General features: G+C 38.3%; 1 protein-coding gene across 1 annotated transcript in view; it reads right to left on the reverse strand.

Annotated features, from left to right (window-relative positions):
* Window positions 1-239: 239 nt before the first annotated feature.
* Window positions 240-24,377, reverse strand: part of LOC141956678 (orofacial cleft 1 candidate gene 1 protein homolog) — a 27,469-nt gene continuing 3,331 nt past the window's right edge. Inside the window, exons 2-7 of the mRNA XM_074897482.1 lie at window positions 21,533-21,599; window positions 21,057-21,233; window positions 10,140-10,226; window positions 7,782-7,865; window positions 2,040-2,209; window positions 240-386 (exon numbers count right to left, since the gene is read on the reverse strand). Coding sequence (XP_074753583.1) covers window positions 240-386; window positions 2,040-2,209; window positions 7,782-7,865; window positions 10,140-10,226; window positions 21,057-21,233; window positions 21,533-21,599 — 732 coding nt within the window. The remainder of the gene's footprint in view (window positions 387-2,039; window positions 2,210-7,781; window positions 7,866-10,139; window positions 10,227-21,056; window positions 21,234-21,532; window positions 21,600-24,377) is intronic.

Here is a 24,377-nt window from a genome sequence, read left to right on the forward strand (position 1 = left end):
AAATTAAAGACTTTTTCAAACCAATAAACATAAATTCAGGCAACAAAAGCTGAAAGCATCCCAAAGATGGCACAGATTCTGAAGACCATAGCAGCAGTCTAACACGGAACCTGTAGTTGCTGCAGAAAGGCATCAACAGTCAGTGCTGCAGGTGTATATCCACAGATCACAGAGTTAAAATGGTCCATTAAAGAATAAAGAAGGTCAATTAAAGAAGAATAAGCATGTTCACATTATTGTTAGATGTCTTTGAATACCAATATGACATGAGGTGCATGTCTGCAGCCTGTACTTCCAATGTCACCTTCCATTCTCTGTTCAAAGGGGCTGAATGCACCATTTCTCTGTGCTTCCAAGGAAAGGATGGATGTATACACATCACTGATCTAGAAGACAATATACATTTTACAGTGATTCTCTTGTTAAACTCCGCATTGCAGGAGGCAGATGTGACAGTTGATACTATGTCAGTATAATTGAATTCCTAAACAGGGCATGGACAACTGAAGTTAGAAATGTGTGGGAGGAATTGTGGGACAGAAAACACAGGCATTCAAGACCTGTTTTGTGCAGTATAGAGTTCCTATCTGTAAGCTCATGGTAGACCAGCTCAATCAATCATATTAAATGAGGATTTTTTTTCTTTTGGAAGAAAATAAGGAATAAAAGTGGTATCATATTGTATTGCATGTGGATTCACATATGTGCTTGTCAGTTAAAAAGCAGGACATCGTTTTGGGATGACCAGATAACTTGGTCCTGTCTAGGAAACAAACTTTGCTGAACACCTCTAAAAAGAGTCCAAGTAAGATGATCAGCTTCCCAGTGACCATGTTTAGAAGGAGAGTAAACAAAGAATTGACAAATCTGTTGTGTTCCTTCAGGTGTCACAGAGCCTCATGAAGCTTTGAGGGCATTTGAATATCCCAAACTTAGTTAAAGTGTGAACTCTCAACATATTATAAAGTCTTCTGGAAAAGTGCAGCCCTCTGTTCACCTGTTCCTAGGTTCCTACTCCATCAGTCCCTTAAGGCAGATGATGCTCTTAGTACCATCTGAGTCCTTTTCCCTCATATTTCCCTCCTATTTCATGTTTTTTGAACAATATTCCCCAAACCACCTTCTATTCATGATGCATACAGCTACAAAAAGGTCAGAAGGAATGAAATACAGCTACACAAGGATTTAGAGGAAAGCAGCAAGGAAAAAAATTGTGTCCCTCACCAACATGCAGAAGGCAATGACGAGGCTTAGTCCTGCAGTGAAAAAATTCTAAAAACTTCCTCTGAAAATAAAAAAAAAGCTTACATCACCATCAGTCACTGGATAACCTATTTTAAGCCCATCAGAGCCAGTGCGCTCTTCTCATGTTGCTAATTAAAAATGATAGATTCGTCAATTAATCTCTCTTCCTGTCCCCTAGTCTTGGTATGAGATTTTTCAAAGGGACAAATGGTAGTTAGGCGCCCACAAGTACCATTTCAGCCCTGAAAACTTGTGCCTTTGTCAACATGAACCCTACCTTGTCTTTACCTATGAAATGACAAAAAGAAAACCCTAGGAAGCTTTTTCACCCTGAAAAACACAACAGATTTATAATTTGGGAATAATCTTATCTTCTGTACAATGAATATTGCTACATAAATACTTCCTGGACTCCAGTCCAAACTTGTTCATTGATAGATGAATAAACCTCTGTGAAATTTGGCAGAGAGAGATGTCCTAAGCTTAGGCTTTTGATTGAAACTCAATTGCAATACTTACTGCGGAGCAGTCAGAGACACTCCACTATTTAGGAAAGAAGCAACGAAGGCAATCTGGTTTTATTCATATTGAAATGAAGACAAAGATAAAGGTCCTGCTGTTAGCTTAGCAAAGTGCTAGTCACATAAAGCAAGCCAACAAAATGGGTTATCTTATCCCCTTTTCAGTATATGTATTGCTGGGCAGTAAAATAGAATTGGGGTGTACAAGGTTAACAAGCCAGCATCACATTATGAAGCAAGCGATAAAATTGTCTTATAGTTCTTAACTCTGACCTGTTCCAGTGAAAAGCTGCCAAGCAGAATTATGTCATCCTGAACATCTCTCTCAAACTGTTCAATATATGAAGGAATCTCTTCATCTTCAAGCTCCCTGTGAGGGTCACATGCCTTACCGAAGCTGACAGGCATCACAGAGTCTGGAAAATCTTCACTGGCAACACAGGCTGCTTGAAAAAAATGTGGCAGATTATCTCTTAACAAATGGGAGTTCATTCACTGGTTAGTACCTTCTCAGTTAACATGTTTGGCCCACCAACATTTTTAAGACAACAATTCATGACATAAAATGAACAGTAATTAAATAACAGCAGTAGAACTGGTGGGTTCTAAGTGCCATTACCAGGAAAACTCTCCTCAAGAGCAACATCTGCATACAGGTACAAATTTAGCACATGAAACTTATTCCTCAAGTAATTTTAAAAAGTGGCGTTCTACATTTCCACAGTCACTTAGCTCCCCTTTAAATCTTAAAGGAACTTGGATTTGGCATAACTTTGGCTTTCACTTCTGAAGAAGAGGAAGAATAACTGCAATTGAAAGGGAGTTTTAGGCAGAGCCGCACTGAGCATTTCATCTTCCTCCCACTCACCCCAGAGGATCAGATTCCTCCCCTAGGTGTGTGCATGCAGCTCCTGTCTAATTAATTTGGTTCGGTTCTGCTCTCACCCACATCATTCCTCCGATTTCACTGTGGTGACGTTTGCAGAACCAAAGGGTATGTGCTGCACATAAATAAAAATAAATCCCATTCATAAAGTCAACTTTAAAGAGAGGCTGTGTTCTTTTTTCAGTATAATTCATCACACTACATAAAAAATAGATCTTCTTATTGATACCTGTTACAGTACTATTCTTTATTACCCAAACTAGTATTAAAGACAACTACTTTTGCTCATTTCTCCATGTTAGGATCACTAAGAAATGATAGATATCAGGTTGTTCCCATCTGACTTTATCTTTCTTGCGTCATATTTCTGTATGTAAGTTTTTATAGTTCTCCATGCCTTTCTCTGCAAGAAACTGCCATATCTGGTTATTTACTTTTCTCTTTGTCCATCCTAAGACATGAAAGCAGTTAAAAGATTTCTTTTTTTTCCCCACTTCCCTTTGAAGTCTCTCATTCTCTAATGAAGACCAGAAAAGGAAAGATAAAACTAAGTCTATTAACATTTTCAGTTTTGCTCACTACTCGTTGTTTAATGACTTTGATTGTTGAGCCTCCTGAGTACTTAAATCACCTCAGTGCCACCAACACACAGGAAGTAGAGTGGGTTTTTTATTTAATTACAACAGGATACAATTCAAAATCATGTTGGAGGAAGTGTACAGTAGATATAAACAACCTAAACCATTACCTTAGGGTACACAATCTCTTCATGTAGCATCTAATAAGCCTAATGAAAAGTGATTTGACCTACAACTATTAACTGCAAAAACAAAACAATATTTACATTTAAATTTACTGTAACATTAACAGTTTGGCTAGGAGAGAGAATATCCAGGAAGCCCTCAAAAAGGAAACTGCCAACAGCAGAAGACGCAGCATTACTTGTTCCCCTCGATGCTGTGTTGTACACAATGGGCCATTTGCTCAGCTTGTATCAATCAGCTGCTTTACTGCTTTCACAGGAGCAGTGCAAGTTTGCATCCTGGGAAGACTACATTACTACCTCAGGATCCTCTAGATATAGAGAGACAGTCCTATATTAAAAAAAAAAAAAAAAAAAAAAAAAAAAAAAAATTTGGTTCACAAAGACAACCATGCAGTGATTCATCAAAATATCCTTTTTTTTGTTTATTATTTTTGTGAGGAATCTTAGCAAGTGAACTCAATTTTTGTGGAAGTCACTGGACTCATTAGCATATGTTTTGTGGAAGAGAGCAAAATAAGAGAGAGAACATTTTCAAAATGAGGGAAGTAACTGCTAAAAATACAGAGATAAATTATGATTCAGATTTGAAAAATATTCAATTAAAAGATACATATTCTCATTTAGGCACAGTTGGAAAAACTGTTCATCTGCCTGAGCTGGAGGACAGGGAGAGAACAGGATTGTTCAGATGGTCTATTGCTTCCATGCTGGCTTTGCAAAGAAGCCTCTGAAACTCAGTCACCATGAGGTTGCTCCTTCTCTGAACTGACCCACAGGTTAGAGGCTTGAGCTGCTGCCCCAGGGCAATGCTTGACCAAAATAAAGCCTCCACTTCATTGTACAGAAGTAGCCACAGTGTTAAACATGTTACTACTTCGTACACACAGGATGGAATGCTCGAAAATTTATGAGGAAATTCATTGATAGATCGATAAACTAATGAAAAACTAACTGCTTCAAGTTGTGAGCATCTGTGTCAAACTTTTCATTGCTCAACTGTACTTAACACTGCAAGTCATACTTTCTGCACAGTTTAAATCACTTCTCTTTAGCACAGGCTGTATTTGCAGATGCTGTGCTGTAATTAAAACAATCTCTCCAGTATTATCTTGACTGCTTGTAATTTCATTTACTTCTGCATTTGTCCATCAGATAGCAGTGGTTTATATACTGAGAATTTAAAGAGTAGGTTCACCAGCAGAGTACACTTCAGCATAGATTTGAATGTGTAAAGCAGCTATCAACTCCACATGGAAAACGCATTTTGGCTGCCTGGTTCTATAAGACTCTCTCTATAAATTGTAGCTAAAGAAGTACATTACCAGAGGCTCATACACATCAGTTTCAAACAACTGAAATGCTGCATAACACTGCACTTCAATTTTTTGGCTGTTGCCAAAAAATGTTATAAAAGAAAATACTTTTTATATTATTCACCTAGAATCATTTTAGATGTGTATGGATCACAATTTTACATTGTTCGAGAAATTTTATCCCTAGGTAAAAAAATATAGAGTCTACATCTTTATCTAAAATCAAACTGATGTTGCCTTTTGAGTTGACTTTTATGATATGAACTAACACGTACCAGAGGAGTGACCAACAAGTTACTCAGCAACAAAGTGTTTTTAAAATATACAATTATATAAATTCTGAGCCATGTTCTTTCCTTTCCTTTTGGGATCATCTATTCATTAGGACTGTATGACTACGTGATTTTTCAGCTCAGTGGTCACATGAAGAAAGAAGCAGTTCTGTAAGAGTGGAACCAAGTGAATCCTAGTTTTCTATGGATATTCTGATGTCTAATAAGGGTCAAACTCCCATATTAGCTTTTCCCTCAGTGGAGACATTAATAATGCTTGTCTGCTCTGCTCAGCTGCCCACTTCCATAAAACTGGTAGAGAAGTCAGACCCGTGAGACTTGCTCTCTGTTAAAAAAAGGGTTTGAAAGTGAACAACAGGTTCAAAAATTGGGAGGGAGAAACACAAAGGCAGAAATAAATAGAGCCTGAAAAACACACACAAGAGGTGGAGACTTCACAAACCTCACTTCCTCAGGAAAATCTTGTTCTTTCCCGGATTTTATTCTCCCTGGTCAAGTAAAGTGAAAAATTCAGCTAGGATGGGGTACAACATTCACCCACAGGACTAGCTCTGGTACCCATTATGGCACTTTGTTCAAGACACAAGACAGCAGCTGGTTGTGGTGTCTCTGCTACTCACTGCCTTCATGCCTACATGGGGGCTCTGGCACACACCCGGAGTGCAAGTCGTGTTAATGCGTTTGCTTGCCCTTGAATCAGTGATCCAGCAGCTCAACAACCTCGGCATCCTCAGTGCATGATCACCGTCCACAAAGAACACCACGTATGTTCAAAGGGCATTGGATGGAGGAGAGCTTTGAACCTGTCTTACACTTCATGCAACCAAACCCCAATAAGAGCATTTTGCCTCTTGTGGTGGTTTGAAAAAGCCTGATGTAGAAAAAGACATTTTTAGTTCAAACACACCTGGTGAGTTTAAATTACAAACATTTGAGGAGACCAGTGAAATCTTATTTCTCTCTAAATACGCTATTTGTTATTATCCTCTGTAAAGCATCTGTTCATCTTAACAATATTCATTATTGTTATTTGCAATATAATATAAAGATTTAGGGCACCTAGCTGAAGGAGAGAATAACCACTGATGGATGGGGACGTCTTCTCCTTCACTCCCTGGTTCCCTTGCTTAAAACTGGACAAACACACACTGCAATTTATATTACTTACCTTTAGCTATTCAAAAAGCAATAGTCAAGTTTAAGTCAGTTGTCCAAGACCCTTCTAGAGCCAAAGGAAAGAGAAGAACTGCTTCCAGGGTGCAATTTGTCAAATCAGCTAAGAGGGGTCTACATGAGGTCGACTGAACCACTGCCCAGAGGTCCTTCTCTCTCCCTCCCCTACCACATTGGGGGAGCCCCACAACATAACTTTCAGAAAGCTAATGGAAGGGGTACTAGACCCCACCCTGGGGCACACTGTAAAATGACATCAGGACATTTTCCTTAATCATACAGGGTTATTTTGATGATAAAGATATTGAAGAATATGAAATGCTATAAATATTGGTAAACAGGGACTACATAAGTACCACAGCTAGAGACACCATGTCACTCTTTCCTATAGATATAATGTTGACTTAACAGCTGAACATGTTTTTATTTTAACCTATGTTGTTGCAAGATGAAAGCCTCAACCAACCTGCAGCATTGCTATAATCTTTCTCAGCAATGTGGAGCTCTACATTAACATGCAACAACAGAGAGCTTGCTAATAGTATGTTAAAGGCTTTTGCTTAATCTGCATGAATTTAGTTGTCATAAGTGTACTTTCTTTTCCTTGCATTTAAAATAAGACAAAATGGGTTTCAAAGATGTTACTGATATGGCCAGTGCCAGTTCAAGGGATTTTGCAACCCTAGGCAAATGAAAATGTTTGCCTCCTCCAGAACAAAGTTGCTCACAAGCTCAAGTCATAAAGCATGTTGCAGCTCCTGGAGCTCCAGTGCCTTAGGCAACCACCTGCTCTGTCTCTCTGACAGAGTAGGTCCTGTGTATAACAGAAATACAACAAAAACCCTCATACACATACAAAGAACAGAAAATACGTTTACACAAAAGACCTCTGCTGAAAAACAAGGTGGGCGATAACCAAAAATATGAGAGCAGTCCTGAGCTGGGGCTTGTTCATATGTCACTTCTCCTAGGATGAACCAGAGGAGAGCAGCAGACATGCACCTTGTGTAAAAGGCTGTGGTGATAACGGGTCTCGTGAATCAACTGGGTGTTAAATAATGCCTGTAAAAATAAGTGAAGCCAAAGTAAGGCTGTTGGTTTGAGGTGAAGAACTCTCTTCTATACTTCATTGTTTTTACTGTACATGGAACATCAATTTGTGTTTGCTAACAAAGCCACAAAAAACATTTTCTTACCTGTTAGCGTAAATTCTTATGTAGATAACCACAACACCGTGTGACATGACCCATGCATCTGACAAATAGCCCACCCATTTATGAGCTTACGTAAGAATTTAGATTTCTATCTTTGAGCACATAAGCAATGATATGTCCAGTCTTCTTTCATAAGAGTGGAATTCGACATGCAAAGAAGCAGCCTAGAGAAAGCACGCCACTTAAGTTACACTTTAAACCACATAAACATGACTCAAAACAAAAACATTTGGAGAAAAAGATCTTACAACCTCACATTAAAATCAATATCCCTTTTGCTTCTGAGTTCAAGGGGATGGATTACCCACTTTCCTCCCGCATCCAGACTCAAATGAGTTTTTTTTTTCTTTATGCAAATGATTTTATTTACCTTGGAAGTCCAGCATCTTGTTTTCTTCATCTAGAAGCTTCAACAGTTTACTGTACAGCATTTGCTCATCAAATTTCACAGGATCTTAAAAAAACAAGAGTGAAGCATCTGTTGTTTCTTCTAGTAGTATTTTAGGAAACACTATTTTAAACTATAAAGATATAAATGTTAAGAAACCATTTGACACTTAAAAATACTTTTCACAGTGCTAGTTTTATAGCAGAGGTGACAACAATTTTCTTCCGTTTAAAATAAAAAATATATAATCGTATATTTTTAAATGGTGAGCAATATTATATCTTGATCTGGACTGAAACTGATTTACTAATTCTGCTAGCAGACTAGTTGAAACTATTATTTATATTCAAATTACCAGATGAATTTTATTTGACTCTCAATAAAAATCAGAACTACCTAATTTCTTTTCTAACGTGATTTTTGATCTTTATTAGAAATTTTACCTTGCTGTTCATAATAGTAACACATTATCTAGTATGAGTAGTCATTACAGCACACCATGATTTTTGATTTTGTAGCTGGTCAGCCATTCAAATTCCCAGTAACATCTGCAGATTCTAAAAAGGAGCAAGGGACACACACATACATACCTTTTTTTCATGAGACCTAAAAAAATAACTTCAAGTATCTATCTTCAAGGGAAAAATGACCAGATGAGACAGTCTTCCCTCCAGATCTCCCGGACTCTGGCTTCTCTAAATTGTCAGTGAAGACAAGCAGGAAGAAGGCCAAAGAAATATATGCAAGCTAGATGTATTGAAGTACCTCTACAAGTGAGCTTGGGTGACTCTTTTTAAGTGCCGGACAGAATCTCAGAGAAAAAATTTTCTTTACCATGAAATTTCAGAGCCAAGTTTTTCAGTTACACTGAGCATTTAAAGAGAGAAACTTCTGCAAACCTATTCTGCAAGTACAGAATCTTTTACATTTCCTTTAGCATGTCACACTGAAATGTTCCCTTGGTGAAGATGTGGAAGCAAATCCATAGTGGGGTGTTGTTTGTTCTCACAGCATTATCAACTCAGACAAATTTCCAGAAAATGATTAATTTATCAAATATAGAAAAGATAATTGCTAATATCTTTAGTTTCACAGAATAACCTATTAAAGAATCCCATATGATGAATACATTAAAATGATGTTTAACTTTGTATAATAGAGTTAGTGGCTGAAGATTTGCTTTTCACCAGCTATTCTCTTTGGGCATTGGGCCTGACTTGCTTAAGTCATAAGAAGAGTGTAACTTTAAAGTATGCCCTGATTTCTTCATCTTGTTCTGCCATTGGTAAACCATGGTAAACCTTGATTTTTTTCATCAGTACACAGAAATTCAAGTTAATGATGTGCATTAGAGACTGTTTTTCTCAGTCACACAATTTTTTGCCTCAAAACTTTAAACCTCCATATCTACTCAAAGTTTCTCGTGAATTTCAGAAGTGACTTACTTTAAGACCCATTATAGTAGACAGATTTTTTTTAGACTTGACTACAACCGTGTGTCTAGAGAGTCTCTGTAGTACAAATAAGCACAAGGTTTGAAAAAATGAAGGGCTAGGAAGGTAACACATGAGAACTGGGTCTTGCGTGCTATCAGGTTGTTAAAGCTTAACAACAGGAGCTGGGCCAAAGCATTCAGTGCATAGCTAAGCACTTCATTACCATGATGATGTTCTTACTTAAGTCCATGCAAATTCAGGCAGGCCCGCTCCCACCCTTTTTTATCTAAAAGCCATGACAGCAAAGGAGAATTTCCTCCACCAGACAATACCTCCTGTTTAATCTCTCTCATACCTATGCATAACTTCTGTTCTCCCAGAGTCCCACCCTCCCACTCCTTGCCATCGCCCAAAGAGAGCAAAGTTACACATCTCAGCTAAATGGGAAAAAAAAAAAAAAAAAACAACAAAAAAGCCTCCTCATGTGCTGGGAACTTTTACAGACTATGGGGTTTCCTTCTGTTAGGCAAACACACGTTCAGGTCAGTAATAAAATTGCTCTCCAAGAAGGACTGTGGGAGCAGGGCTACATCTTAGTACTCAGTTCTGGGATAACTTAGTTAATTAAAGAGAACATGGTGTAGACAACATTCTCGAAGTGTGCTTCATTTTGCTACGGTAACAGAGTGAATACAGCACAGCCTCACTTTTACCCGTCCATTAACTTACTGTCCTTGATCAAAGACTATATACCGCCTATCGTGTTCAGAGCAGTTAAGGCTTATAATTTAAATTGTAAACCTCAATATTTAAATAGAACTGCATATGTGATCTTTGTCACCTCATTTTCATGAATGGAAAAGAATATTCTGACACAAAAATTACATACTTAATTCTGCCTCACCTTCTTCACTGACCTCCATCCCACACTGCCTTGGGTTTATTTCCTCATCCATCAACGGGTCAAAGTAATTTCTGCTGTATTCATTTCCTGTGGAAAGCACATGAAGTAAGGGTCAGCGATTATTAGAAGCACATGAACCAAAATGTTAATTTTGAAATCGACACCAGCAAGCAAAGGGGCATTTTTTGCTACTTTATAAGCTTAATTTTTTTAACAAGTCCTCTAAGCCTACTAGTACTGCAATTATCATCTTGTGAAAGGTCAGAAAAGGTAATTCTGGAAACAAGTCCACTTTATGTTACTTTTTCTCAGCAACTAATGAGAAAAATTCTTAAATTTAGATGATGGAAAGATAAGACAAATTTTAAAAATGCAGCATGCCCAACATAAGCTGAATTATTCTTGAAACACGTTGCACAAGTGAATTACCCATGCTGCAGAGGAATTTGTGTTTCACAGCTGACCCCTCCAATTTCAGCAGTTTTAAATTTCACCACTGAGGTTTCAACGTCTGGTGCATCTTTAATACTGTATTCAACCAGAGAAGTGTTTAATTACAGAGGAGATACTAGAATACTGCCTCATTAATCTGAACAGCAATTATATTCAGTTGGGCTAGGTAACTAATCCAAGATTTTGATGGGATAAAACCACTCATTTTAGCACTTTCCATTCCAACAGCTAGTTTTATCTGCTCTTTAGAAACTAATCAAGTTTACAGAAAAAAAAAAAAAAAGTTATTTCTTAGACTTATCAAGGAATAATGCAGCATCTAGCTGCCTAGAGGAACTGCCAGTAAAAATCCAGAATCATTTTCTTTACACAAGGGAGAAAGGAGGGCTTTTTCCTCAAAATATGTCCTTCCTTCAGCAAAAGTGCTACACCCTATTAAAACCATCCTCACATTCAACGGTTTTGCAAACAGAGTAAATTATTATTAAACAGAGAAAAAGCAAATAATTAATTCCATAACAAATTATAAAGTTGCTTGAATAGACATAGGTCTATATCCTGGAAAATACATAAGAGCTAAATGTACGAGGGAGTTAATTCATCCAAGATACACTATAGTAGTCTACAGTGTATTTGTTTTAGGATCAAAAATAATCCAAGCAGCAGCTCCTTTTCAGAGACTAAATGAAACTTTGATATGAAACTAGGTTTAATTTATATTTCTGGACTGGCACATTTTGACTGTCAGTCTCTGTTCCTTCAATGTAGTAAGTACAAGAACTGAAAATTTGCTTTACCTTGAGGTCTCAATAAAGAAAAAATAAATGAGTTTCATTTTTGTTACTTTATCTGTCAACAACTACTAGGCTGGTATGAATCTTGGCAGTATGTAATCAAAGTCTTATGTACTGCAATAACAGAGCCATTCTACCTTATTCACTGTAATTGTTTTTCTCTAGCACAAAGCACCATGATGTTATATGAACACCCCTTCACATGTTGGTAAAATAATTCACCCATGTGCTAAAAAAGAAAATGATGATGCATTTCTTTATTCAATTACTTCATAGTTGTAAATGTAAACTGCTAGAAAGTATGTTGCAGCCATACAAGCAATACTCAGCTAGAGCATAGGCTTTTTGTACAGTCTTAATATCACAACAGATTTTATTGAATTTTAATACCCCATGCTCTTTATCCTGTGGGTCTGGTGTGAAACTCTGAGGAGTAGACTTTTGCGCAACTCTTCTGGGCAGAATAATTGGCATTTAGGAAAAAGTGTCATGTTAAATTTGAGTCTGCAAGGCATGAAAACCATTATTCAAAAAAAGAGATACACTGACAAATACCATTAAACAGCTTGTTCTTTGGTCCTCTTTAAAAAAAGAACAACCTCAACTCTTCTTTGAGGAGTATGAGATATTTCATCTAGGGCTTTGGCTCTGTCAGAACTGCACACAGCTGAAGACAGAAAGTTAACCAGAAGTGAAAGAAAGGACTAGGTCTGATTTCTCCAGAGCAATGTACACCCTTTAAAACCTACGTAGGTAGAATGAGTGGTAAATGCCAGAGTCACCTCCTTATGGTGATTTTATAGATAACAAGCCATTTTAAACTGCAGGAGTTCACAGAAGGCTTTCAGAGATGCTTTTAGGTGGTGGCAGGGTGGGAGGGGGCTTGGTCTTTTTTTCCCCCTCAGCCACACATACACCTTGAGAACTGGTGTGACCATGAGGTCTGGACAGGTCCTAAGATTTGTTGGGAGCAGGGAGAGTTGCTTTAGTTTTAAAATACAAAATTATCAATTTTAGTCAACGTAACATACTGCCCAAGGCATTTGCTAATAACATTTTGTGAGCATGTGAACAGATTACTAATCATTTCACATTTGCTTTTGGAAATATTTGAAAGTGTATAACATGTAAATTAACAGTCCACTAAGGAATTTGCATTGCTCTGCTTCATGTTATAAACACAGTAAAGTAAATGTTAATACAGAGCTTGCTTGCAGGTATTTTGAACAGCAGCATACAGCTTGGTGCTTTTGAAGAGCAAGTTACTTTGAATACCTGCTCCTACAAAGATTTGGTCAACTTTAGAAACTTAGGTCTTTGCTTTGATCCAGAGGTTCACTCAAACGCTTTAACGCAGTTTGAAACCCTATTCACCCCTCACAATTGTGTTATTTCATGTGAAAAGCAGAATGGATAATTCAGAAAACCTGAATTGAAAAAAACCACAGATTATCTATAAATTAAAATAAAAATGGAAAGAAGGGTGTTGGCACAACAGTGACCAGGTGGGAATTTATGCAGCTTAATTAAAGCAAGAGGAGTTGCTAATAAAATTAGCATAATCCTTGGATGCAGCCCATGGGACTGCACACGTATTACTAGGACTGGATGAAACTCTAAAATGGCTTTTAAGTTAAATGTCTGTAGTCAATTATACAGTCTATGTCCTGAGAATACCACAGAAATAGCTTGACTAAGATGCATTTCTACAACATCTTCCACTCCAGAAAGAAATCTGGTAGTGCGTATCAATATTACATCAAGGGTACAGCATGGAATTTGAATGGCAGGCAATGATTCCATTTATATTGTACTATTGATCTAAGTTTCTAGTTTAATGAAAGAATAGACAAAACTATGTTGAATTTGTTAAGTGCTTCTTGACTAATGTAAAAATGAAGGAATTATTAATAGCTAGGTGAGTTATTACTAGAAGTGTGAATAAGCATTTACTGATGCTTGTTTTCAGAGTGATGCTTGCTCTTAGGGTTTTGGCATGAGCCAGCTTTCATTAGAAGAGAGAATGCAGTTTATGATCCAAGCAAACTTGCCTTATTAGGTAACAGCTCTCCCTTTTCAGGCAGCAGTGTGGTCAACACATGTCTCTACCAATAACTAGGCAGAACATTACTGGGCATTACTAAGGCAACTCATAAAGCCTTTTGCATAAGATAGAATAAGACAGAGGCATCTTAGAAAGATGAAATTCCAGTCTCAGACATCATTTTGACCCGAAGTGCTATTCAGGCATAATGATGCAGCCAGGAATGGAAAAGAGTAGTCCTCCTTTCCACACAGCTGTCTTTAAGCATTGATTTCTTCTAGAAATTTACATCTAACATTATCATCTATACTGTAAGTATAGATAAATATTATCTATGTTATTTTAGACGTAGATCTAAAATAAGATTCCTGGGAAGGACAAAATTATTCCAGATTATCACCAAATACATGAGGGGCTAGAATGTTTTACATAGAGCTTCAAATTTTCATGAGTACCAGGCAGAATTCAATGAAAAAATATGCATTAATGGCATCCTCAAACAGAAGAGCATTAAGTAAGTGACTGGACAGTAGATTATTATCTTGAAAACACAGCTTGTTAACTACCATCACCAGGCAACTTCTCAATTTTTAAAAAGTGTTAAAGGTATCATATGGCATTTTCCTTATCCTCAGCAGAGACCGTATGTAATGAGTAAACCACTTAACTGTGTCTTATGTTTGTACTGCAAGCCTTGAATAAACTCACTTGTCAGCTTTGACAGGACACTGGCAAAGGGGCTGCTCAAGAGCTTGAGCAGCACACATCATGCTAAGCCTTCCCCAATACTTCAAAAATGCCACACTGCACTCACAGCACCCACTTTTTTAACCCCCTGGCCCACTCCACTCCTGGAAGACTTACCACATTTGCTGCTGTTAAGCAAAGGTACAGCAAGGGGAAGTTTTTTTTGGTTTTTTTTGTTTTTTTTTTTTTATCCTGCAGGCAACAGAGGGCACTGTGCCAAGGGACGCCAGTGTGCCAGTGTGAGACCTGCTGCTTTTCCTGGAGAAATGCTGTTGGTTGAAGGCGTGAGAAAAAGATTTACTGATGATGACAGAGTTCATTTAGGAACACTATTAGATAATGTGACACACATCAATGGGGAAAAATGGATACCGAGTGCTCACAGGCTAGCAGGCTTGGCTGGTCCCACACTATTCCTGTGAGGGAACTTGCCAAATTTTGAGGGTCCGACAGCACTATTACGAAGCAATTTCCAAGTGTAATAAGTTAGCCTTAAAAATATATATTCAGTCACCTTCTGAAAGAGTATTTCCCAATTATAAAATGCATTCATTCTTCACAATTCTTCTCCCCCTACCTTTCACAAATTCAATTTTAGCACATTACTTAGATGAGTGGTACAGTATCCCTGTTGTTGAAATTGCATGCAATGGATCACGTTTTGCACACTACATTACACCTTGTGCCGTTCTGCTGATTTCAATTGGATTACACATTGTGTAATTCAACGCAAAATTACTTCCAATGACAACCCTTTTATTCCTATGCATACATGGTGATCCATCATGCCCTGCATATCGGGTTTGGCATTTCCATTTCAAGTCCCTGTTGGAATCAGAAAGCATGGAACCACATACACAGAACTTGAATTATTAGATTTAAACTTTGCCTTTGTTTAAGGAAAAAAATAGTACTTTTTTGATTCATATTTTTACTACCAGCTTTTATGCAAATCATTTTGTCCAACACAAATACCCAGTGTCTCAAGCTCCGATTTCCTTCACAATGCAGCACAAATGTGAGTTTCCAGCAGATGTGTGTTTTTTCATCTGCATTTACTGTCTCTCCGTCAAGTACCTACCATCTCTTTGGAATGAAATTAGACTCTGTTCAAAAAGCTGCAGCCTCCAGTTCTCTGTAAACAGACTGAATTCAATGCACTTGCTGATACTTTTAACAAGTTGATAGCCCACACAGCTCTTTCATAAAGCCTTTTTTTTGTCTGCGTATTCCCAGGTCAAGGTCCTCACCCAGTTACACTCTTGAGCAAAAAAAGGCTTTTATTGCCCTGCCAAAGTTGAACTACCTTTGGCAGTAACCATTCCTCAGCAAAGGGTTATCTCTACTTTGGCTTTTGATAAGGAGCAGAACTGATCTATTTTACAGTGGGATTTTCCCCGTAGGATGCACACAGAACCATGTTAGATACATCCAACTCAGCTCTGCAGCTAGAAGGTGGTGCAGGAGAGCGCCACACAGAGACACTAATTTCCTCCCAGAAGCAGTATAGCCATGTTAATGCCATGACATACCTGGACTAATTAGATGAATAGTTTCTGGTCTTCAATTGAAAGAGCTTTCTTTCCCTTTTTTCTTTTTTTCTTTTTTTTTTCCTCCCTCAAATATTGTTAATCTCTGTGGGCAAATTTATTGGAGCATGATATGAGATGTTAACAGTGCCTGTTGCAGATAAAATTGTAGAATTAATTAGAGCTTTTGATTTTAGGAGATAATGTAGTTTTGAAAAAAGATTTGTGTATTGGGGTTGATGGGGGGAAAAAATGAATGCTTCTTGTCATCTGGAGACAATTTTAACTTGAATCATCAACATTTAGGGTCAGACTGCCTCCAGTCTTTATACAAGCACGCAGGATATGGGAGAAAACAATTTGCCTTTTATCCATTTTCCATGCAAAAGCCACAGAGCATCACAGTCTCCAAAGCTGTCTATGCAACCACCAGGTGCAAGGCAGACCACGTAGTGGAAGGATGCTCAAAAAGACCTGTGCCTGGATTCTGCAGCTTGCATACGTGGTCAGCACCCCAGAAAGGTCACTGTCTAATTTGTGCTGACATATATTCCCCCCGTATAGTCAGGCTGAAAATCTTACTTATCTTGTAGAAATGCAAACAGTGCCATCCCACAAAGCCCTTCTCAGGATTAGCTGGACCAAACCTGTGTAGCTCTGTGGCTGTGGTGAACACTAAATAGTGCAAACTGGTATAAGCCACTTGCACATTTTCTGATCAGAGCAGCTGAGGACAAAAATGTATCAAATGCTAAAATAGATTAACATTTGCTTTACAGGCCTATGATAAAATGCTAAGCACAGTAGTCCTGTGTTAAGGGATTGCTTCTGACATACATCATCCACTTGAGGTTGAGCAACTGACCTCATAGTCTTCCTTCAGCCAAAGAGGGCATATTCCTGAAGGATTAGTGCTTTTGTCATGACAGTTTGCTGGAAGCCTTTTGCTGCGCAGAGTCCTTACCAAGCCAGCCTGAACATTAGGGCACTCTACAAAGTTTTTTGGGTTAGAATCCTTCAGAGAAAAGAGAAAACCAGCTATTGGCTCACCTTGAGATCAGGAGCCTGGCTCCTGAGAAACAGGTAAACATAGGTTCCTTTCACTCTAGGTTTGGGTGATCTAACCCCAAATATTTTTCCCAGGGACATTTATCCATTAGACCTCCCATTGGAATGGCCAACATGAAAATTTCTGGCAATTCAGTATTTTCTGAGGGGAAGAAAGGCAGAAGAGTTGGTTGGATTTAGTCATGAGGAAACTCTGAGTACTTTCAGAAACAAATAATCTGCAGTTTGACAAAGATAAGGCTGCTGCTAGATGACCTTAATTTCGTAAGCAATATGTGAAAGAAATGAGGTGACAGGAGCGATCACCAAAGAGTCAGTAAAGAATCAAGAAGAGAAAATAGGGTAGAAGCGGCTGCAACCAATTAGCTAGCTGAAAATCAGGAGATTAATCTGAGTAAACAGTCAGTCAGTTTTCCTGGGTCACTATAACATTTAAGAGCTGTACCATGTCTTCACTATATAAGAGCAATGATGTAAAGCATACAGCACAAAGTGTTAATGGCCTATTCGGCCTATTTGGAATTTTGTTTATCATGGGAAATATGACAGTGAGAGACACAGAATGGCAATGGGAGACACAGAGCAATAGACTGAGAATCAGAGGTTTTATATCTATTTCTACCACAGGCCTGCAGGGTGACCACAGATAAGGTCTTGTGCTCTGCCTCAGTTTCTCCACAAGAAAAGGATGCAGGAGCACCTTGAGTCACAAGAATAGCCCCCACCAATCTGGTTTGAAAAGTGAAAAAGCCTCTGAAAAAAAATACTAGAAAGCTGTAATCAGTTTCTTGAAAACAAGAATCAATTCACAAACTCTCCTCTTTAGGACACATTCTGTTATCTGAGGAAAGGCAATGGAAAAGTCAATATAGCACAAAAATACCTGTGAATTAAGCTGTTTAGGGGCGGATGCAGCCAAATTGCTCTATCGTGGACCTCTGCACTGGCTATTTAATGTCCAAGTGATGTGTGCTCTGCAGAGCAGCCTCCTGTGCAGACACAGCCAAATTCCAGGAACAGTTTTTAAGGCTGTCTTGAACACGCAGCTGACTATTCACACTCCTTCTTGGTAACCTTAGCATGGAGGTGTGTGAGAAGGCATCCCAAAAGTAGGTGGAGGTTTTTCTAGAGAACACTTCCCTACAGCAATTGCTGACAGAGGAACAGGCTGTGACACTGTTGCAAGATGTAAGAAATGATAGCAACCCCTGTGGCTATTATTTGCTGCCATTAACCACATGGGCGATGGGTGGAAAGTTAATGGAAGGGCAATGCCATCTCCATGCCCTACCTTCAACTGCATAGCCTGAAAATCCAGCCTGATGTTTATATAGTGTTTTCAACCTGTAATCTGCTAAATACTGCGATGAAATAATTGTGCTTAAGGTTATAAATGGTTTAAAATTGTACAGTTCAACACCAAGCGTTAGAATTGACAAATGCCATTCTTCATTGAGTAAGTAACTGAATCTAAGCCTGGGGACTGAGAGCTGGAAGAGCACCCAGTGGTTGTGAAGGGGAGGAAACCCCAAAGGAGGAATATGTTATTGGCATCTGGGGAAGGGGAGAAAATTGAAAGGGAGCAGTGGAGGGACCTAAAACATTTATTTTTACACAGGTTGTACTGTTGCGCTTGGCAGACATTTCCCTTAAGGTAAGGAAGCCTGGCATAACGTGGGAAAAGGACTGTCATTTCATTGGCCTAGCAAAGTTTGGGGCAACAAGCCTTGTGGGTGTGTGTGAGCACCCCCTCCTAGAAAAATAATTTCCATCGTGGGCTGCAAGTCTTGTTGCTAGGGAAAAAAACCTGAGACTTCTGTGCCAAAATCTCTCTTGTGAACTGCAGAGTGGCTCCTGAGAGCTGAGGGGCAGGAGTGGAAGCTGTGGAAGAGTTTCCTTTATGCTGGAGGATGATGATAGTTTTCAGCACCACATGTGTTTTTGCTATGACCTGAAATGACAGCAGCTATGCAAAGCGGCTGCGAACATGGAGCAAAGCAAAGGAAGGCAGGCTCAAGGAACCGACTCCTTGGGCTCTAGTGGTCCTAAACCACAATAGATTGCCGCATGAAGGGGTAAGCTACCTGCAGACCCAATCTTCAGTGAGGACTGTGAAATATGACCACTTACACATTACTATATTCATGCAGTTCACAACCTATGCAAGTTGATTTTTCTTTTTCCCTCTTTAATGAGGTATTGTTACACTTGGGAATGGGGAACATTAGCTCATAAGGTACCAGAAGGTTTAGTTCAATTTTTTCCCAGGTTTTGAGACAGGCTTTAAGCTGGTTTATTAGCAGCTCTTGATAAATTTGAACTGGCCCCTGTAACTGCCAAACAAGACCTGACATAAGTTAGAGTAAGAATAATTTAATGCAAGGTTGGACCAGATGATCTCTAGAGGTCTTTTTTAATCTAGACTTCTCTATGATGGTATAAATGGATGATTTTTTTTTTTTTTTTTTTTTTTTAAATAGCTGCATGACTTAGAGGCAGAGCTACATGAATAACTGATCTTTTGGTTAACTGGATGAACAGAAGGTTGAGGAGGGAGACACAGTGTTGGGAAACAAAATTCTCTTAACTCTCAGCAAGCTTTCCTCTCCCATTACAGAAACACTTAGCTGTGTATCAAAGCATTGCATTCCAGGGAAAATGTAACAATTTCTACTCCTTTCAGATTATATTCAGTTAGGGTTTTTTGAACAAAATGCTACTTAGGATGAAAAATCAAAATGTTTAAAAACACATTTCAGGCTTTTAAAAAAATGTGTTGTTTTCTTGAGGGAACTATTCATGAATTTCTGAAGAGGCGACTGAAAGCATAGATAGTCTCCAGTGAGCCCGACTTCATTTTTTGCCAGATAGACTATTTCATTAAAAAACAATCAATCCCTTTGTCTGCTTAATCACTGTTCTGACAGGCTGCAAAGGAAAGACGAAGAATTCCTGCTCCGTGCAGCACTGCACAGAGTCACATGAAGGCTAAATGGAAAAGCAAACCTAATTTTGCAAGGGGCCATTAGTAGCTGTGGGCTCTCCGGTCCCGCAAGGATAAAATCTTGACACAACAAGGTCTAGCATTTTAAAAGCAAATGCTGGAAATTCTGATCACCAGCCTGTACTTACCCATTTAAATACCTGGGCTGGCATGCAAAGGTACTTAACGAGCAGCATCTTCACTTGTAAGTTTAATGGGAAATGCTGGGCAATCAGGACTTTTCAAAGCTCATCCAGTTACTTTGGTACCTTAGAAGGTCTCAGTCCCCGGATGAACATTTGCATATTCGTGACTGCACACAGTCCACTTGAAATTAATGAGACCACACAGCCCAGTAACATAAATTTTTATGGGTATTTAGGGAAGATTTTGAGTCTGACTTCAGGTGGTTTTGCTTTTATGTGGAATTTTGGCCCAAGATTTTCCTCATATACTGTACAAGATGTCTTCAAATTCCTTTCCTCACCTTCTTCTTCACTGGATTACTAAGTAAAAATAACCATTTGTCGTAACATTCAGCAGTAATAATAATTCAAAATTGAGAGTTTAAATAATAAAAGATATCAAACCTCTCAAAAGGAAAACTGACATCAGTGAAGATCCTTATAGTTTGTTTGAATAAACCTAAATAATAAACAGAAATTGCTTCCTGAGGCAGTGACTCTTTTGGTGTTGCAAAAAAGCTGAGCTTAAAAGCCAGGATCACTCCCCCTGGACAAGCCAAATGCACATGACTCTCTACTCCAAGCATCTGAGCAACACTGGCTGTAAAAAAAAAAAAAAATAATGAAAGATGAAGCAGAGGCAAGATGCTGATTGACTGAGGGCATATGGGAGACCTAAGGACAACAATCAATCATGGATCTGTAAACTGTTTAAAACTGCTCAAATGCTCAGGAGCCAGCAAGGGAGCAGTATTTGTGTGCTTGGACTGGCTGTGGTGCCTCCAAAACCCAACCCAACACGAAATACAGGGAAGTGCTGCCACAAGAGTCTGCTCCCTGTGTTCCCCCCGCAGCTGGCAGGGAGCCCCCAACAACCTGTGCCGCATTACAGGGAGTCACTTGAGCACAGACACAGAGCCCAGGTCTCTGAACATTTAGAAAGCCAATGTGTTCGGCAGTACTTTGGGTTTTCCATCCAGGGTTTGCAGGGGCACCTGTTTGGACACGTTGGGACAGAAACGCCCGGCACAGGCCATGGAGTACACAGGTTGGATGGGATGGGGAACACAACCACTGTCTCTGAATTTGAGACTAATCAGGTTTGATGTCTCACCTCTTGGTTCAGCATGGGCATGCAGCCCGAGTTTTTGTTGGTGAGCTGCAAGGGTGCTATTTGGCTTGTCATGTCTAATAACTTTCTCTTCTGAAGGCTGATACGCTGAAAGATCTGTGCTGCTGATGTTAAAAGCTGGATTTTCAATGCCTTCTGTTGCTGCTGTCTCTTCTTTTACTATAGAAAACAAGGAGGTCAGAAGAGCACATTATAGCAAAGTGTATTTCAATGACAAGCAGAAAATTCCTTCTAGTAATTCCTTTGCTGAAAGACTCAAGTGTATCGTCCTCAAATGTCGCCAAAACAGAATTAGGTTAAAATTAACTCTAAAAAAAAAAAAAAGAATAAATGATTAAAATAATTACAAATTGCACCCTGACAAGCAAGAGCAAAATTTCGCCCACAGCCATTTGTCTGTAATTAGTTAATTAATCCTTACACAAATTATGAGCAATAACTCATCAAGCAAGGCTCACCCATCAGAAATTCAGCCGACTTGGATTTCTTCTGCTTAGTTTGCTTCAGAGCCTTCTGCTGGAACTTCTGGAGGGAAATTGTTAAATGAATAAATTAGCTAAAGAACGAAGATCATCCTTTATGATCCACAACTAACACAGTATTTTAAATATGGGATGGCATTGAAATGTCATTTAATTTACATCTCTGCTAAAGGGGTCAAACACTAATTGAACAACAGAAGTGGAAGAATTAAATAAAATAAAAGAAAAGTTAAAACAAATGCCAAATGAAGGTCACATTAAAATACTTTGGTTTTTCCCAATTTTAATTAATGCAAAGAAACCTCAACAAATGAAGAACATTTTAAGACTTGACTTTACAGTATGCATTCAGCAGCAACTGCTTTATTTCACTTGCAGAACTGCAGCACTTCATTTAGAAAAGTTTGGTTATGCAGCTTATTTATATACAGACTTCCCTGACATCCCCCGTTCTCTTATTTTCTAGGTCCATTTACATAACCAGTGTATCTGTTCATCACAGAGCAGCTAAAATCAATGAGCTCTACCCCAAAACAATTTACAATGAGATGTCACAAAAAAAGAGATCATGGTCCAGGGCAGAGGGGAAGCAGGACTCATTACAACAATTAAAAGTTGGTTTAATATTAGAGAGATGCCAGCAATGGTTACAGTGAAAACAAATAGCAGGAGATCTTGGAGGACCTAAATTCTGACAAGTTCCACATTAATTCTTATGAGGAAGCAAGGCTCAAAAAATATATGGTCAGGTTATCTTCATCAGGAAGGCCCAAGTGCTAAACACCATCTTTGTATAACACCTCGAACAGGGCTAGAAAGAGTCATATGTGGGCTCATGTGTGGCTACAGACCCCTATAACAGATGCTAACAGTCAAAGCAGGCAAAGATTACCTAAAACAAAACTCATCTGGGAGTATTAATCAAAGGCAAAACCAAAGTAAGAAAACAATTCAGACCCATTTATTTTTGAATGTCACATCACAGTTTCCAAAAACAGAATTATTTTTTCCAGCCAGTTGCTTAATTGCCCAGTGATAAAGACCACTCCTGGCAACATAGCTCCTGGAAACTGTCAATACAAAAGGATTAATTACAAGAATCATTGAAAAATTGCAATTTTTCCAGTATCCATCTTTCCTGTTTGATTGTGGGTGTCAATTTCCAGTAAAAAAACAGCATTTTCTGCAGACAAAATCAATAAGTCTGTCAAAAATAACTGAACCGTACCACTGACAGATTAATATATATATTAATATCCTCATATATATACATGTATATATACACACACGCATATATGTTATTCTGAAAACAGTGAACTTCCTCTAAATTAAGACTATTACCCTACTAAAAAGCAAATACATGTAAAAATGACCATTCTGAAGTCTATAAAACCCAGAAATAATTCCTACAAGACACATGTAGCACAACTGAAGTTAATAATATTTTTGACAGGAGTTCAATAGGTTCAGAAATTCACCCTACTGCTTCTGATTTTTTCCCAGCTGAAAAATATTTCAAAAATACATATTCATTCAGTTAGTATCTTTAGAATTATACCTCTTTTGCAATATTAAAGCATTGCTGCATTCCTGCATACCATAAAATTTTGAGTCAGTTTTAAAGATTCCAGCAGTATTTGTAATACTGCTGTGTGATAATTATTTTCATTATGCTGTGTATAATCACCACACAAAACCTTAAACTTTATGTTAACAGCTAAAAAAAAAATAACATCCATACAAAAATTCTGGGACAAATTTTCAACTGGTGTAAATCAGTGTACATCCCTAACATTGATGGAATTAAAATGATCTGCGTTACATTCTATGTATTCCTTCTGCATGTCAGATTTCCCTAACAAAATCAATTGCAGCCTATATTGGCCATAGCCAAATTTCAGTTGTTGTAGTCTGTAAAACAGGTAAGCTCCTTTCACAGCAAGAAGAAAAATAGTATTCCTCCTCCTCCATATCTAATGAAGGTGCATAGTGGGTTTTGATGTTTTGAAGTGGGGATTTTTGTGTATGTTCTGACGGTTTCTTTCTTTGATTGGGAGGTTTGGTGGGTGATGGTGGTGAGTTTTTTAAAGTATTCAGTATAGTTAGCATCAAATTTTGTTTTTTCAGGAACACAATAGACTACACTCTTTGGCACTTCCCTCAAACGCAAATTAGTATTTTTAAGTAGTTGATGCAACAGGCTTGTGACTCTTACTTACAGAGAACTTTAAAAGAAATTATGTCCTTGTCCTTCAATGTGATCAGGCTTTGAAAAAGTGTTTTTCATGAGTTCATATTTTTAGAATGAAAGCCACACCTGATTTTCAGCAGCAGACAAGAATCTTTACAGGGTTTCTTCTCGACATAACTGAATAACGTAGTATTTTGGTGGTGGCCTTTGTGTAATCAACACATGTTCTTGTCACTTTGTGCTTCAGAGGAAATTAGAAGACAGTTTCCTTTCATACCCATCTCCAGCTAATTTCCTCATTCTTCTCTCTTTTACACATGAGCACTTTCAAGTAGTGTAAATTACACTCTTTCCCCCCTTCATTTTAGGTTTCCTTCCCCAGCCCCCCTACCCTTATGATACTTTACCTTCTCATCAGAGAATAGGCAGGAAATTATCCAGTGGCATTTTACATTCATTTTATCATTAGTCACTACTAGTTAATTTATGTATTTATGCAAATTTATGTCTAAAGTAATTGTTCTTTAATCAGTTCACATGTACCTGCAAAACTTAGGTTTCCAATAGCAAATTAAATAAAACTCTTTCAGTGACCACTTGCATATTTTCAGGCACATTCCAGTTGTGTGA

This window comes from Athene noctua, chromosome 2, assembly GCF_965140245.1.
Source record: "Athene noctua chromosome 2, bAthNoc1.hap1.1, whole genome shotgun sequence".
Lineage (NCBI taxonomy): Eukaryota > Metazoa > Chordata > Aves > Strigiformes > Strigidae > Athene > Athene noctua.